Genomic DNA, 16,040 nt, shown 5'->3' on the forward strand with positions numbered 1-16,040 from the left:
CATTTATATAAGAACATATTTAGGCTAAATTGAAAAATTCAGGTTCTTATACGTGTGCTATTACTTTATTCTTCTGATGGTACATGTAATTTTTACCTCCCCAGTTTGTAACAGCTTTTTTCATGATTGCAGCACTTTCCTCTTGTTAAATTGAACCTGTCAGTATGTCTGCATATCATGGTTTATAATTTTTAGTGATAACATTCAACTACTCACTTTGTAGTTCCAATTGTATACAAAATGCTGATCACAACACCATATTTATTGTGGCAAATTGCCATTTTTTTTTATTTGAAGCCAAGTAAATATGCATGTTTCTTTATTAATAAATAATCCCCTTACCCTGAGCTAGAAATTATTTGGCAGGTACAATGTTTGACTGTTTATTCTTTAAATCATGAGCTTAACTGTCAAAAACATCTTCCTAATTTCTTCAACACCTTGCCTGTAATTTCCATCTACAGGACATTGTACAATACGAAGAAAACCAAACCCTTCAAGTTATTAGGACAGTGGCTACTACCAAAGTATTTTTGCGTGGTTTATGATTATGTGGGAAAAGCAGACCATAGCAAGGGCTGTTGGAATCTAAAAAGAAAATTGGGGGTAACCACGCTTTTTTAGAGATAATTTAGCAACAAAAATGAAGAATTATTATTCTTAAAAGCCATAAAATAGAAAGCAATATATGGTGTATTTTTTTCCAAATAATTTAGATCTTTAAAATATTTATCTCTGAAAAATACATGGTTACCCCCAATTTCCTTTTTGGATACCAAGAGCACTTGCTAAGTTCTGCTTTCTCTGCATAGTTTTAAACCACGCAAAAATATCCCTGCATTAGTAGGCACCACCTATTAGGCTATAGGAAACCCAAATATCTCCAGATGTGTAGAATGTATGCACAGTAACAAAAGTCGGCACCATCCTTAACTGGTTGGCAACTCTCAGGTCGACTAAAATGATCATAACTTGGGAGGGTTGCATTTGAATATCACCGATATTGCTTGTCTCATTTGAAATTCAAACATTTTATAAGTCTTTGAGCAGGCTCACATCTTGTGCAAAAACTCTACTTGCCCAAAACTTATTATTATGTTATTCCTAGTTGTTTGAAGAATGAATAGCTTGTTAACCACTGGACAAATACTTGTCTAGCAGTTAAAAATAATATCATAACTTATTTGTACACAAATTTCCTTCTGGATGATATTGACAGAGCTATTCACTCTTTCATCAACTAGGCCCATGGCTTTCCTTGTTTTATTTGCAATCTGCCAGCCCATGGTCAATAATTCCATATGTGATACATTCACAGGAACATTCCGTTTGTGTCGCTCAATGGGACATCAAAATATTTGAGAATTACATGTACCTACCTAAATACCTTTAAAAGCATGTTTGTTTACTAAATTATACAAAACATTTATAAGATTTTAGCAGGGTCACTGGGCATACATGACTACTCACAGTCATCTTTGCTGTGACATAATGTTCTCAAAAATAATTGCACCTCTGAGTGAATTTTGATCTTTAGTCTACAAACAAATGTGCAGCAATACAAAGAGCTCCCTGTCTGCCATGATTGTATATTTGAAAATAATTGGAAAAAAAGTTCATGCATCCAATAAATATTGTGAATGAACCGTGTCAGTCCCAAATGGCCCTTAATAATATTATTATTGAAATATCTGTTTTCAACACAATCATCAGTGCAGCTTTCGGGTTACTAAATGAAACAAGAGTATGACCATGATGAAAGTCATTTAACAATATTCTGATATTGTGCTGTTTTCTATCCCCTTTCGAGTTTGGCTTAAATTAAAAGTGATAACTAAAAGTAAAGCAAGTTTCTTTGTTTGCTGATTTGTTTGCTCTCGGATCTTTTGCATTCACACTTTCAAACTTTATCCCGACCATTGATCTGGCGTTTTCAGTCCTGCAACTAGCAAAATAAATTAATCAACTTCTGTCAAGGGGTTATTGTTTCTTCTCCTCTGGTTTTTGCGCTGCTTCTGCCTGTTGCTGCGAATTTTGTGCAGCTTGTTCAGCCGGTTTCTGCGCTGCCTCTGCTTGTTGCTGCGAATTTTGAGCAGTCTGTTCAGCCGGTTTCTGCGCTGCTGCAGCCTCTTGTTTCGGTTGCGGACAGGCTCCCTTATCGCACTCTGCTTTCTCGCTAACCGGCCCTTCACACTGCTTCCCTCCGTTACTAGGTGGCGGATTAGAGCAGCTTCGTGTCCTTGTCATGGTTCCTTTGCCACACGTCACAGAGCACAGGGTGTACGCGCTCCAGGCCGTGAAACCTCCGTCAATGGAAGGGCAAACGTGCGTGTTACACTCCTGTTCCTCTCTCGTTGGACCTTCGCAAGGTTTTCCACCGAAAACAGGCGGCGGATTATTGCATTGTCGTGTTCGAAATCGCTTTCCTCCGCCGCAAGGTTTGTCGCAGGCAGAGAATGCGCTCCAGTCGCTAAGTTTCCCGTCTACCGGGCAGATTTTCAGGAAGCATGGCTTCGACTCCTGGTTAGCGCCGAATCGGTAGCAGTCCTTACCGTATCTTCCCGGCGCTGGGTTCTCGCACAAGCGATATCTGGTCTGATCGCCTTCACCGCAGTCTTTAGAGCAGTTACTCCAGACAGACCATTCGGTATATCCGCCGTCGAGCGTAACTTGGAGAAACACATAATAACCTGCGATAAAAACACAGCACAGCGACAAGGATAACGCACAGGTCGGGAAAAACCTTTTTGAGCACATTTTCGATCGATTTTTTGTATCCCTCAGCTCGAACTCCGAGCAAAATGTTCCATCACAACTTGAAAGTTCGTTCAATGTTCTGTTTGAGTTCGTTCTTGTCCACGTTGTTGTTTATTGGTCGAATTAGAGTGCATAATTAACACGTGGCAGGCATGTAAATCAGTTATGTATACAGCTCAGGGCGCATAATTTGAAACGATACAGTCCCTGCGTTCCAAATAAAATAATGCAGTTTCCAGAGAGACATCAGATGAAACAAGGGAAAATTGGAAATGATAATGCTAGACTATGGGGAGGTCCCTTATATTAACTCAAGGATAGTAACATGATAGTATAAGCCAGCGAAACACGCGAGCACGCGCGAAAATTGCCTCGCGCGAGCGCGAGGAGACGCGACGCTCGGAATGAATCATTTTTCGCTCGCTCGCTCGCTCGCTTTACTCTCCCAAAGAAAAATAAGGAGCTATTTAATTTACTATCACGAATTAACATATGCTTATTATTTAATTTAAAGTTATCGAATTTTATTTGTATTCCTCTTACTTCCTTTGCTATCCGCCTTGGTTAACAATTTTCGCTAGTTGCAGGTAGCAATATATTTAAAACAGCAACAAAAGTTGAACGTTGAAGATGAACATATACAGCCTAAAGGCTGAATCGTGTATTTGCACTGAGAGGTACTGAATATACATGTTTATGAGTAAACAGCTATGTTGTAGCCGAGTTGTGAGAGGTTAATGAACAGTAAACTTAAAGGGGAAGTATCACGAAAATTTGATGTCATTTCAAAACCCGAAAATGTTTGTCCGTCTGACAACAGAAACAAAAAATAATTGTCGAGTTTTGTTATAAATTGTCACCCCAGTGCAATAAAACTGTCGATTAGTGCCTCTGACCAGAGACAGAGTAGGTCGGAATGGATTGAAACTTGAAAAATTGTAGGCTAATGTTTTTCAAGTTTTCGTGTTTTTGTTTTCAAAATGCGCTAGAACAGAGTACGAGTTGTTCCTTTCAAGAATTGAGTTTATTTCTCTCCTCTCGTTTTTCTAGAATTATTTATAGCAAAATGAAGGTCTTATTTCACCATTCTTAACAAAAGTTAAGAGGTTAAAAACCCCATGATACTTCCCCTTTAAATTAATACTTTATTTCTACTGAAACCGCCCACAGCACTCTAAATATACTCTTGTTTTCTTCTTCCTTTATAGCTTCTGTGAAGTTCCTGGGAGACAGTCAGCCAACCAACAGAAAAGCACTTGCTGTTTATCCCATAGGCCTGTTTTACTTTGTAATAGGTTGGATGATCATCTCTCACTCGGGCTAGCGGTAGATTAAAGTTGCTTCAACGACTTTACAAGATACAGCGCCAACGCTCTTCCTTCTGGTCGAGTGTAACATTTAAATCGCGGAGAACATTTAAACTTGTCGGTCGAAATTGTTTCTTCCATGTTCGATTGAGCCTAAGGTTTTAAGTCGTCATTCGAGTTGCTAAGCAATGTGACATGTTCTTATGGCTCAGTGCTGACGTGTCATTTTTTCATTGGATAATCTCGTTCCCGTAGTTTGCGTTCCTTTTGGTCAGCACCAAGATAATTTGGTATCCATTTACGTGAAACGTGGGGGTCTGGGTACGCGGCTGTGGTGTAGGGTGCTTCTCATTGGTCAGAACTGGCGGAGGCGGTCATTATGCAAGAAGTGGGCCCAGTCGTTCAAAGCCCGATTAAGCTAATCCTGGGTTAACTTGAACTTTGATTCGAGTTTGATAGCTGATCAGTAAAAGATTCTCCCAAAAGATTTTAGTCCCTTAAATTTGGCTTTGGCTTCTCTTTACCAGTAACTTAAAATTAGCTTTTGAAAACCTCGGTGAACTTTTATTCGGGGATTAGCGTTAATCGGCTTTCGAACAACCGGGCCCTGGTCAACAAATGTTGCTAACCATTGTCAGAATGGAAGGGAATCCTGGACCTCATAAATCCGCGGCTTCTAGTTAAGGCTTTTCAAACAAATTGTGTACTTATATCAGTGAGTGTATGGATGAAAAACAAAAACAACAACAAAAAACAAACAAACAAATAACAACAACAAAAAAACATTACACCTTCCTTCCTTCCTTCCTTCCTTTTCTGATATCTGAAAAGCGTCCTTAGTTTGTTGGAGCAATCTCAAATTTTGTTAGTCCCAGTTGGAATGGCAAATAGTGTCTCACTTTAGTAGGGTTTTGTGACCATTTCAAATACAGTCGAACCTCTCCAGCTCTGTCCGTTAACTGTCCGTAATAAAGAAGTATCGAAAAATGGAAGTTATTAATTTGACGTCATATTAAAGGCATCACGGACGCTATTAGCTTTCTTTAAGCCAAAACCGAATTTTGTAACTATTGCTTCATGAATATAAAGGCTTTCGATCAATAGGTGCAATATGGGTAACCAGAGACCAAGGCAGATACATTTTGGGAGCTCTCGGTCGAAAATTAATCCGTTCCGATTCTGTCCTTATCATGCACTTATTGAAGGTTAAAGCTTAAGGGGAAGTATCACGAAAATTTGCTGTCATTTCAAAACCCCAAAAATGTTTGACCGTCAGCAGAAACAACGAAATAATTGTCAAGTTTGTTAACAATTATCACCCCAGTGCAATAAAACTGTCGATTAGTGCCTCTGGCCCGAGACAGAGTAGGCCGGTTTGGATTGAAACTTGAAAAATATTGGGCTAATGTTTTTCAAGTTCTCGCATTTTTGTTTCCAAAATGCGCTAGAACAGATCACGAGTTGTTTCTTTCACCAATTGAGTTAATTTCGTTCCTTTCGTCATTCTATAGAATTATTTGACAGGTGATTGAAGGTCTTATTTCATCATTTTTAACAAAAGATATAAAAAACCCCATGATACTTCCCCTTTAATTGAGGTTTAATCATGTATATTTTTCCAGTCTCCCAACTTACGCTCTTGTTTTAGTACCATATGGAAACCCGGTATTTAGTAGTCAAGAGATCAGTCGAAGAAAAATGACCGTTTTCAGAAATTACTTCTTTATGTGGGCGCTTAGATACAAAACTGACCTATCAACCCTATTCATTTTTCTTAGTTAAAGTGGAATATTTATAGAATTTAACTGTGTCATTTATGGTGATTCTTTTATGTATAGCAGACCTGAAAGGTCCTCTGTCGACGTGATTTCAAAGTAGAAAGTCGTGGTATAGCCCTTCACGGTTTCCATTTGTGCAGAACTGGCCGGCTAAACTTGTTATTTCGGAAACCGGATGTAATGTCCCAGTTTCAAGGATTGGTTATATGCTATTCCTTGAAATGACTTCAAAATTGACGCAAAGCATTTTTAAAAAGTACCCTGATTTTGAAGAATTCAGTAGAACGTACATTCAAAGTGGCACCACATTCTATTTTCAAACTGTCCCATCTAACAAACAGAAAGCATTTTTAGTCTTAGCCGCGTCTTCTGTAAAGGTAGCAGAAGTTTTAACCGACATTAAGTTCAAATAGGTGCATCTGAGCTTCTCACGAAATTTGCCATTTAAAGAGGACTATTTATGTATTATGGGCCTCAAATGAGGGAAGTTTTAAAATAAAACTATTCATTTATTGATGTTGAGACGTTTTAATGCTGTTTGACTGTAAAGAAGTTAAGACTTGTCAGTTTTCCTTTAGCATTCCTGAACACCCTAAAATCTTTGCTCTGGGAAAAACAAACTTAGGGAGTGTATCAAAGAGGAAATCGGATCTGGGATAAAAATGAGAGGTAGGAGTTGAAGAGGAGAGGTGGATTTAAGGCCTTCAGATTACGGACCAACAACCCCATTCAACAAGCTTCAAGCGGAGAAAAACCTTTGGGACTCTTTCAGTAAATCCTCGCCGGAATAAGCGCCAAAAAGGGCATCTTTATTCTCCTATCTCAGGTCCTTTAAAAGTTATGGAATAAAAGTACAGTGGAGATTTCTGGAACACGTTAGGGGGCCGGGGGCGCGTAAAAGCGGATTGGACTTGATCGAGGAACTCAGAAGGGAGCCTGGAGCTGATCTTAGTACCCAGACCAGCGCAAATTAAACACGCCATTTTGATTTCCACACACGTGCAATAGTTCGTGGAAATAGTTTCTTAAACTTTAGATCAAAATGTCGTTTGGAGGAGCATCCAACAACCCCCAGATCGATAGAAAACTCCAAGAGGAACTAATGGTTGAGGATCAAAAACACAGGCTTCAAAGTCAAATACATAAGTTCACGGATATCTGTTGGGAGAAATGTGTGGACAAGACGGGCAGTAAAATGGATGGAAAAACAGAATCGTGCATCGCGAACTGCGTGGAAAGATTTCTGGATACTAATTTGTTCATTGCAAAGCGGCTTGCCGAAAAATTTAAGTGAGGAGTTGTGCTGAAAAGTGCTGCAGGTCTGTTGGTCATTCTCGGTGTGGATATTCATCGCATTCTGTGGAATGCCATGAACACGGTGATGCAATATTGCAGATGGATTACGCTTACTATGATATGCATTTTCTCATACACTTTTTAATGGACTACTGCAAAATGGCCAGAGGATTTGTTAAAATTTATCCCTGGGGCACTTCTCTTGAAGAAGGATGTTTTCATTGACATTTTTACAGGAATTATCAGGATATGATCAATACTACATGGCCCATTCCATTTAATATCTGCACCCCCTTCCCCCCCCCCCCCCCCCCCCATTGAGGGACTGGGAAATCTGAGGTGGAGGGAGGGGGTCTTTAAGAGTCATTTCTGAGGGGGCATTTATTTTGGTTTCTTTGAACTCTTTCTTTTTTCCTAAGGGGGAATGTGTTGGCATTTTTATCTTAATTTCTGAAGGGGTCTTCAAAAGTTATTTCTGATAGGGGTAGACACAAGCCTTCAATGGGGTGGGGGGGGCGGGGAATGCGAATAATAAATGCAATGGCCCCATGTAACGACAACGTCCATGTAGAAGACCTCAAAGCTTTGATGTGATATGAAGAGACATAGACTATCTTTACACTCATGGAACTCCACGCTGTTTTTTGAAATGAAACATTCGTGATCCTTGTAATAAATAAATAAATAAATAGATAATGTAGTAAATAAATAATGGTTTCTGTTAATGTTATGTTATTCACATCTTGTAGGTGAAATGAAACCAGTTGGAAAATTTGATCCAAGTTTCTCTCTTTACACTTGAGGCTCATGCATGTGTGGACCACGCTGCATTTTATGTATTTTATGCCAAAGATTTTTGGCGTGGGTCTTCAAATCACTAGTTGTGGTGGTGCACGATCGTGATCTTTAGAGTAAAGCGGCGTAAGGCAGTGGTACTACCTGGCATAGGATTACCTGAAACTTTATTGGTGTTGATGTGAAGAAAAATAATTACCTTGACTTTTGAAAACTTCTGCTGTTGAAATGAACTGGTATAATTTATCCAAAAATGTCCAGGATTTCTCTTATGGATTTCTATCTAGGATTTAGAATCAACATGTACAGGCAGGCGAGCGGGGATTTTGGGGGATAAGTTAAGCTTGGCGGTCCGCGTAACATTTCCCTGGTGTGGGTGGTTCAGTTGCTGCTTGGCGTAGAACTTCAAAACTCTTGGCAAATCTTCAGCATGGGACATACACGGAAGCACCAGTAATGCACATTGGTGCGTGGAAGGTGTATGCTTCCGTTTATGATTTGTTTTCTGTTCTATTTTCTCTCCCTTTTCCTGTTTCTTGTTTTGCTGTTGCTACCACAATTTCCTTTGTTTTCTCCAATGGCAATAATATTGTTATGGAGGCTCAACAACGGAAAGAATTTGAATGCAGAAAATGTCAAATTACAGCAGGGTGTATCAGCCATGTCATTTCAGCTGTAGCACAAAACAAGGTGTCACATTAAAATTTAATAGTTCCAACACATATTTTGTAAATTGCCAAAGGAAATACTTGCTTGTACAACAAGACTGAAAGGAGGAGTGTGCAGTGATTCCATTAAGTTTCACAGTTGTCAGAGTGACAGGATGGGGAAAGTAGATTGCAAAATTAATGCTTGCCTCCATATTTGCTGTTCCTGTGCAGACCAGGCATGACATTGTCCAAAATTTTTGATCAAGTCGTTCATAAAAATACCCAGGTATTCTTGCGATTTGAAACTTTGAACATCTGAAAAAGGTCGCAACCATGTACTCAGACAACAGAGGTACCGACTAGGCTTGAACTGACAAAATAATATCATATCTAATGAACAATGGTAACTTCTACACCACCATCTCTTCTTAGGGCCTGTGATAAATATTACTTAAAACAATTGGTTACTTTACTGCTTGGGAAAAGGCAGATCAAGGATGTTAGTAATCAACAAGTACAAAGTAAAAATGACAATTTTTATTATTTATATCAAATGCTTTCATGTACACCAAGTTCTCATACATGAATGTATTAAAATAATGGTCTGACACAAACTGTACGAACTGACTTTAAATCAATACTAATTGTTATTGTGAGAATACATGTACACAATGGAACTTACTGATACACACTACACAATATACACTGTTTCCTTCAAGACACTATCAGACACCCAAGCTGCACTCTGACTTTAATACATGTATCAACAAAACATTTTCTTGAGGACTCAGATGGCTTTTTTAGAGTGACTTCACTTTCACACAGTAACACAAAATAACCTAATAGTAAAGTAACCTGATATCATGCTCTGTGTCGGGAAAGAAGCACTGATGTGCGTGACTTAAATATTGCATGATAAAATATTAACTAGAAAATTAATTGAATGAATATTGTCATGGAATATATCACATGTAACGTGAGACAAAACACAAAATTGCACAATTAATTGTGCAATGTGTTTTGTTATTGTAATTGTATTTTGTTGTTGTAAATTGGCAAAGTCCGAAGTTAATCTACTGCATGACAAAGATACTGCACACATCTATTAAACTAAATAAGGAAGAGAAATGTGTGTAATTGTGTAATAGAAAAATTTAAATTAAGGAGCATTACAATAGCGTAGGCTAGGGATTTTACTATGCTCGTGATTGTAGGGAAAATACTTGTTGCGTAAATAGAACCTAGTAAATCTTAGTACAATATTGTAATGTAAGGTCAGATCAAGTACGAACAAATTCTGAATGGAACTGTGAATCGCGAATAGAAGATAGTGAATTGTAGATTTGTATCAGAGAATGCTAGATAACATCTTCAGAAAAGGAAAGATATGTGTCCTCTTCAGTTAATGCTGACCACTGTTAGGGCTTAAACGGTTAAAAGAAAGCATGTAAGTTGTTTTTGCCATTCACCACTAAGTTTTCCCCCAATCAAATACACTGAAACCTGTATTTCAATTTACAGAGTTCTCACCAATTTGACCTTTTCAGGAAAGGTTGCAACAAAGCGAGAAATAAACACAAGATTTGATATAATGAATTAATACAAATTATTGATTCAGAAGCACCTTGACTGCTGACAACAAACTAGATTTGAACAAAAATGGAACAAGTCATCTATTTTTTACATAATTTTATTTTAACTATTCTTCTAAAGCAAATGTAGCCTAAAATACTAATGTTAAAAAATCCTCTGTTGCATATTATTTCTTGAGCTGCATAACAACCTATGGGAAAAAAAAAAGGAAATTCAAGTTTGTAGAGGTTTTGAACTATAAAGTGATGGTTGGGACTATTGCATCCAAGAATGCAAATTAAAAGAGATGAATGTTACTAACAGTGGTTACCAATAACATTCAACCTGCCGCCTTCAAAAAAGGTTAAAGTTGCATTTTGGTGAAAGTCAATCAAAAAAAGCCGTTGAAATTATTTGGATTTCTGACAAGATTTCAAGGCAACAGAACCAAGTAATTGACAATTTTGCTACCTAAGAGAAGGTAATTTATTTTAAAAAAATTAATTATTGATTTTCGAGCCATTTCAAACAAAACTGAAAAGGTGTTGTTCTGAGAGCATGCATTGCTGATTTTGCAAGTGAAATTTAAACCTTTGATATCCTGTACACAACAAGATGCCCTTTCTTTTAGGTCTTTTAAACTGGCTTGGTACCTGTACTTGAGTTAACATAGCAATATTTTGGATCTTTGCCTTGAAATCTTGTCAGAATTCACTGAAATAGTTTCTACAATAGCTTTTCTTTAATAATTAAAAATAATATTTATTGACGTCCACCAAAACACAACTTTAACTGACTTTTGCTTTAGGCCACTTGTTATTGGTAAATGTTGTAATGCAAGGAAAAGCAAATTATGGTTCCACATTTCTTAGTTCCAGAAAATATCCATACTCCCTCCATGGAAGGTTTTTTTGTTTTGCACCCCATCCCCTCAGGAAATTCCAGTTTAGAATTTCCAATGGCCTTCCATGGGGTGGGTATGGATTTTTTTCTGGAACTGCACATTTCAAGTAGATGGACCCGGCCACTTGTTTTTAGATTAAATCACTTTATATCCACAGATTTGGAAATCTAACTTGGTTTTAGACATGATTGCTTGTCAAACTCAACAAGTTTTGTCTACCATAAAAAAGAGATTTATTAACTTCGCCCTATTTAAAAACTGAGAAGGTATCAGAGTTCAGTACCTACATGTATTATTTAAAAAAAAAACATAGAAATTAGTAAATACATGTGACTCACCTTATTAGCTGCTTCTAAAGATGATATAAGATTCTTTAGTTCCTCATTTGTAAGCTCTACAGATATGTGCCTATCCTGACCGCTCTCATCAACATCAAAGTCCAAAGTCAGTGTGGGCTCTCTTATGCTAGCTAATTTATCACTTGCCATCGTCATCTATTGGATCAAAATCAACAATGGATAATTGACATATACAGAGCAAATTATTTATTATTAAAAATGACTCATTGGATAATGCAGTTCCACAGTTTCAATTGGTTTAGTGACCATAGCATATGACAGGGGCACCCAATAGGAGTTTTCTCTCAGATCCTTTGAAACGCTATTTTAGGCTATCTGGAGTGCCTTTAAAGCTCTGTAGATTCATTTAAAGCTGCGCTATAATATTTTTATCTGTTCGGTCATTCTAGGAGAACTTGAGTATTTTCGAAATTACTGGGGCATTTTTGTCCATTTCTCAAAAAAACTTAATAGGTCTTATTTCCTTTCCGAAAATCTTAGCTGACCCTTTTTTGGTACCCGAAACGACATTTTTATCAATCCGAAAACACTAGGTCTTAAAATTCCCATATCACGAAAGTTTGAGGCGAAAATTATTTTTAGAAAATTGTAGGGGATAAAGGGCCTTCTGAACAGATAATTTACCAAAACGATCCGTTGGGTGCCCCAGATATGAGCCATTATACCACACTCCACAAAAATGGTAAGAGAACACCAGAAAAGAACCCAATAAACATAAATTCAGTTTTCTTAATAATTTAATTATACTTGTCTAATAATCCTTAACATAACTGTTACTTACATTAATAAAAAGCAGTTTTCGAAAGGGAATACTGGTATTTTTGAAATAAATTTCTTAGCTAATTTGAACACCATATCAAATTGCTGAAATCTATGGTGAGTAGACCACCACAAAGAAAAAAAATGCCACTTGTAAACATTTTGTACGATATAACTAAAAGATAGAAAATGTCCTGAAGGCTCAATATTTTTCTGCTTACCTTGACTTTCCAATCAAAGTCTTTTAAGTGTGCATTTGATATCATTGCTGTATTTTGAACTAAGCTCTGTCTAACTTCTTGTTGACGAGGCCAAACACAATCCAGCACAGCTTGTTTGATTTCAGCGGAAAATGAAAATCTGTCAAGTTCCTTGGAAATCTGCATTATGTGTACAAAAAGAAAACTTCACTTTTAGCACCTCAAACTAAATTTTAATAGTTTGTCAATAATGATTTAATAAGGAAAAGACAACTAAAACTAACAACAAGAACTGATGTTTTGGAGTCATCATGATTCTATTGTCAACTGAAGGTGATAACATTTTAAATTAGTGCTCTCCAAGTTTAAAGTAGTGTCTGCTAAATTTGCATAAGTTCAAGTTTCAAGTTTCTTTATTTCCACATATTTTCATGAGGAATGTGAGGTGTAAGAATCAAATAATGACTCTGGCTCAAATCAAGTCTGATTGCATGTTAAGACTGGGTCTTGTCTTATAAGCAACATCTTGTGTACTATAAAACAATCAAACTTGTTTGTGCATATCTTATAAATCCTTTAACATCTTACATGTCTAACAATCCTATGGGTCAGAATCTTGTAGGATGTTTTGTAAACATTGTAATTATTTTCAATGTTTTATGAATTTATCACCTTCATTGTTTGTTACAGTTGAATCCTGGATAGCTTGTAACATCCAAGAAAAATCCTGTAGAATCTTTGGTATGACATACCAGTAATACCTTTATAACAACATTAACATTGATACAGCTTTAATTTAAAATGCTGGCCACAAACAACCAAAAAACTGGTTTCCATGTGGAACATTTTCAAATGAATAGGGCAGGCTGGTTCAAATACGTATTACAAAACAAATAAATTACACCACAAAAGGATAGACTACTATGATATAGTTACATTGCATAGACTAGTTTTGAGAATAGAGTAGCCCTGCATCAGATAGGTTGGCTGTCTCCCTGTAAAATTCATCGAGCAATTTGGCAAGGCTTTAAATTAAGCCTCTGTTTACAAATTGTTCCATAGTATAGTATCACTGTACCGAAAGCAGCATGTACTTCAAGAGTCATTTATCATGGCATATTTGTGACGCAAAATTCAAAACAGATCTCAACAAACCTGTTCTTTTTTTAGGTCTCTAACAATAAATCCCTTCAATTCTTCTTTCCCAGCTTGCTGCAATGATTTCCATTCCTCAATGGTCCACACCTTTCCAAAGTTCTGATATCTAAGGCTCTTGCCATAACATATACAATCTAACAACTCATGGATTATCTGCATCGGATAAAACAAACAAAACAGGCAAAGACAGTCAAAAAAAAAAAAAAAAACCTGACAAATGAAATGAGTGTTTAAATTTCAGTCAGGAGCCTTAATGACCTTGATGAGACGGCACTAAGGTATCCAGTGCACCTGTACTTGATACGATTACATAATAATCCATGTGTTGTTGTGGCCTCTTGCATTTCCACACAAACAGTGTATGTAAACAAATACAGTCAAACCTGTCAAGCGGTCACCCTCGGGGAATGGCTAAGTGACCGCTTAATACAGGTTGCACAGAATACATGTCAAACACAACAAAAAAGACATTTTATATAACATTGATAACTTAGTGTACAATTTATGCACCAAAGCGCTCAAAAAATCACTTACTTGGTTAAGAAAGTTTGGCGATAAAATGGTATGACAGCTCATTAGAAACTCAATTGCCTGGCACGCTATTTGTTACCATATTTAAGTGGTTTACTTTTACAAAGTGACCATTTAAAACAGGTCAAGACAATAGAAACAGCTCATTGGGACCTAGTTTAGGGTGACTGCGACCGCTTTATAGAGGTGACCGTTTTTAATAGAGGTCAGGATTACAGTAATTAAGGGAAGTAATTTTCGGGACTTTGACAACTGACCGCTTAATAGAGAGTGACCGCCTAATACGAGTGCCGCTTAATACAGGTTCAACTGTACTACATGTTGCCTACAAAAAAAGGTCTTGAGAGATTTTATAGCCATTAGCTTTTATCACTATAATTATTGCTACTATCTCCTCTTTTGTATTACATATATAAGGGTATAGAATGGTCCTCAAAAAGTGATGGGTCTCAACAAATTTTTGGCAAGTCTCAAAATCTCGGAATCTTGAAATAGATACTTGGTATCTTGAGCTCGTAAAAAATAAAACGGGTCTTGGAATCTCGTATTTTGAAATTTGAGTCTTGGAGTCTCACAAACCAAGCAATTAGTTGGGTCTTAATAAACTGGTTCTGATTTATCAAGAAATAATTCCTAGTACAAGGGACAGAGTGCTGTAAAAGTCTCGTGCTCAGATCTCTAGATCACGGTGTCTTGAGCTCAGATTTTTGAATGGTGGTGTCTTGGGCTCGGATTTGAAAAAAATGGTTAAGGCTCTGTCTCATTGTCTTGGCGAGTCTCAGATTTTTCCATTCTATACCCCTATAAATGCAGTCTGTAATAAGCTCTCAGGATCAGTGAAGACTTATTTGGTAAATAGAATAAAAATCCCAAGAGGTTTAATAAAAGCTGACAACATCCCAAATCTGTCATCCACATTACGCAAATCCATCTAAATTTGCCACCTACTTTCTCTCTCTCTGAAACTGATAACATTCTAGTAAGAACTGAACACTGAACTGCCTTAATAGCTATTATAGCCGCCTAACGTTGCAGTTTTGCCGTCTGTCTAAAACTTACTGAATCGCATACATCTATATCTACATTTGTTTAGTTACTAAAGCACAAGGTTAAAGATTGAAACCCGCGAACAATGACACGATGAAGTTGGAAATAACTAACCATTTTGACTGATATCAAACGTTAACAAGTTTACCTACAAAGAGCAGTTCAAGTTCAAGTTTCAAGTTCAAGTTCAAGTTTTATTAAGTTTTTTCAAACGTTACTTACAAGTGAACACCGCCTGCAAATAGCGAGCTTATCTAGGCAGGCGGTGTTAAGGACATACATAAACGAATTACTATTTGAAGGCGTTAAAAAAAAGTCAGTTTTGAATACATTATTTGTCAAAAGAGTAAAAAGTAATGTAAAGTGAAGAAAAAAAATTATGATGTATGATTGAATTATGATTAAGATGACTTTCTTATTTCAGAAATAAGAGCGCTAATGTCAGCATAACTGTCCAGAGTTTCTAAAGTTTCAAATAGTAATGCTTGAATTTTCAGCAGTGCTTTCAGGTTGCACTGCTACTGTTTATTAAACGTGAAAAGGTCACTTTCGAAACCTAAATCTGGATATTTTACCGAGTTTCAAACTCAAGTTTACGTGCGGTTGAAAGTAAAACGTTTAAACAACAAAGAATTCTTGCAGTGTCACCTGCCCCTGTTCATGGTTTCGATTCACAAGGAAATTTCCAGAGTATTAAGTAATTCCAAATCCCAAAGCCAAGTAATACAGTAATATATTTGGAGGTATCAAAAATGATAATTCCACAGTTCCACTGCTCTAATTACTGACCTTCTCGGCGTCTTGCTTCGAACATTTCTGCAATAACACAAGACCTTTTCTGTGACTGTCTCCATCTCCACCGTCCGCCATCTTGTTTTTATGAGCCTGCAGATAGAATTTCAGCAGTCTCTGTGAGACAAGATGCGC

General features: G+C 37.0%; 3 protein-coding genes across 3 annotated transcripts in view; 1 reads left to right on the forward strand and 2 right to left on the reverse strand.

Moving 5' to 3' along the window:
- Positions 1-6,358, forward strand: part of LOC146485707 (protein YIPF6-like) — an 11,996-nt gene extending 5,638 nt beyond the window's left edge. The window contains exon 6 of the mRNA XM_085103055.1: positions 3,966-6,358. Within this exon, the coding sequence (XP_084959181.1) occupies positions 3,966-4,081 (116 nt within the window). The 3' untranslated portion in view covers positions 4,082-6,358. The remainder of the gene's footprint in view (positions 1-3,965) is intronic.
- On the reverse strand, positions 261-3,908 carry LOC146485708 (mucin-like protein). Its single transcript, XM_085103051.1, has one exon. The coding sequence runs from the start codon at positions 2,755-2,757 to the stop codon at positions 1,981-1,983; it is 777 nt and encodes a 258-aa protein (XP_084959177.1). The 5' UTR covers positions 2,758-3,908; the 3' UTR covers positions 261-1,980.
- Positions 6,359-9,101: 2,743 nt separating the features above from the next.
- On the reverse strand, positions 9,102-16,035 carry LOC146485709 (COMM domain-containing protein 8-like). Its single transcript, XM_085103060.1, has 5 exons — positions 15,903-16,035; positions 13,533-13,688; positions 12,399-12,557; positions 11,398-11,553; positions 9,102-10,366 (listed from the first exon to the last, which is right to left on the reverse strand). Exons 1-5 carry the CDS (start codon positions 15,981-15,983, stop codon positions 10,343-10,345), a joined length of 576 nt encoding a protein of 191 aa, XP_084959186.1. The 5' UTR covers positions 15,984-16,035; the 3' UTR covers positions 9,102-10,342.
- Between the last annotated feature and the right edge of the window lie 5 nt (positions 16,036-16,040).

The sequence above is a fragment of the Pavona decussata genome, unplaced genomic scaffold, assembly GCF_977016875.1.
Source record: "Pavona decussata unplaced genomic scaffold, jaPavDecu1.1 SCAFFOLD_25, whole genome shotgun sequence".
In the NCBI taxonomy this organism is placed as follows: Eukaryota; Metazoa; Cnidaria; class Anthozoa; order Scleractinia; family Agariciidae; genus Pavona; species Pavona decussata.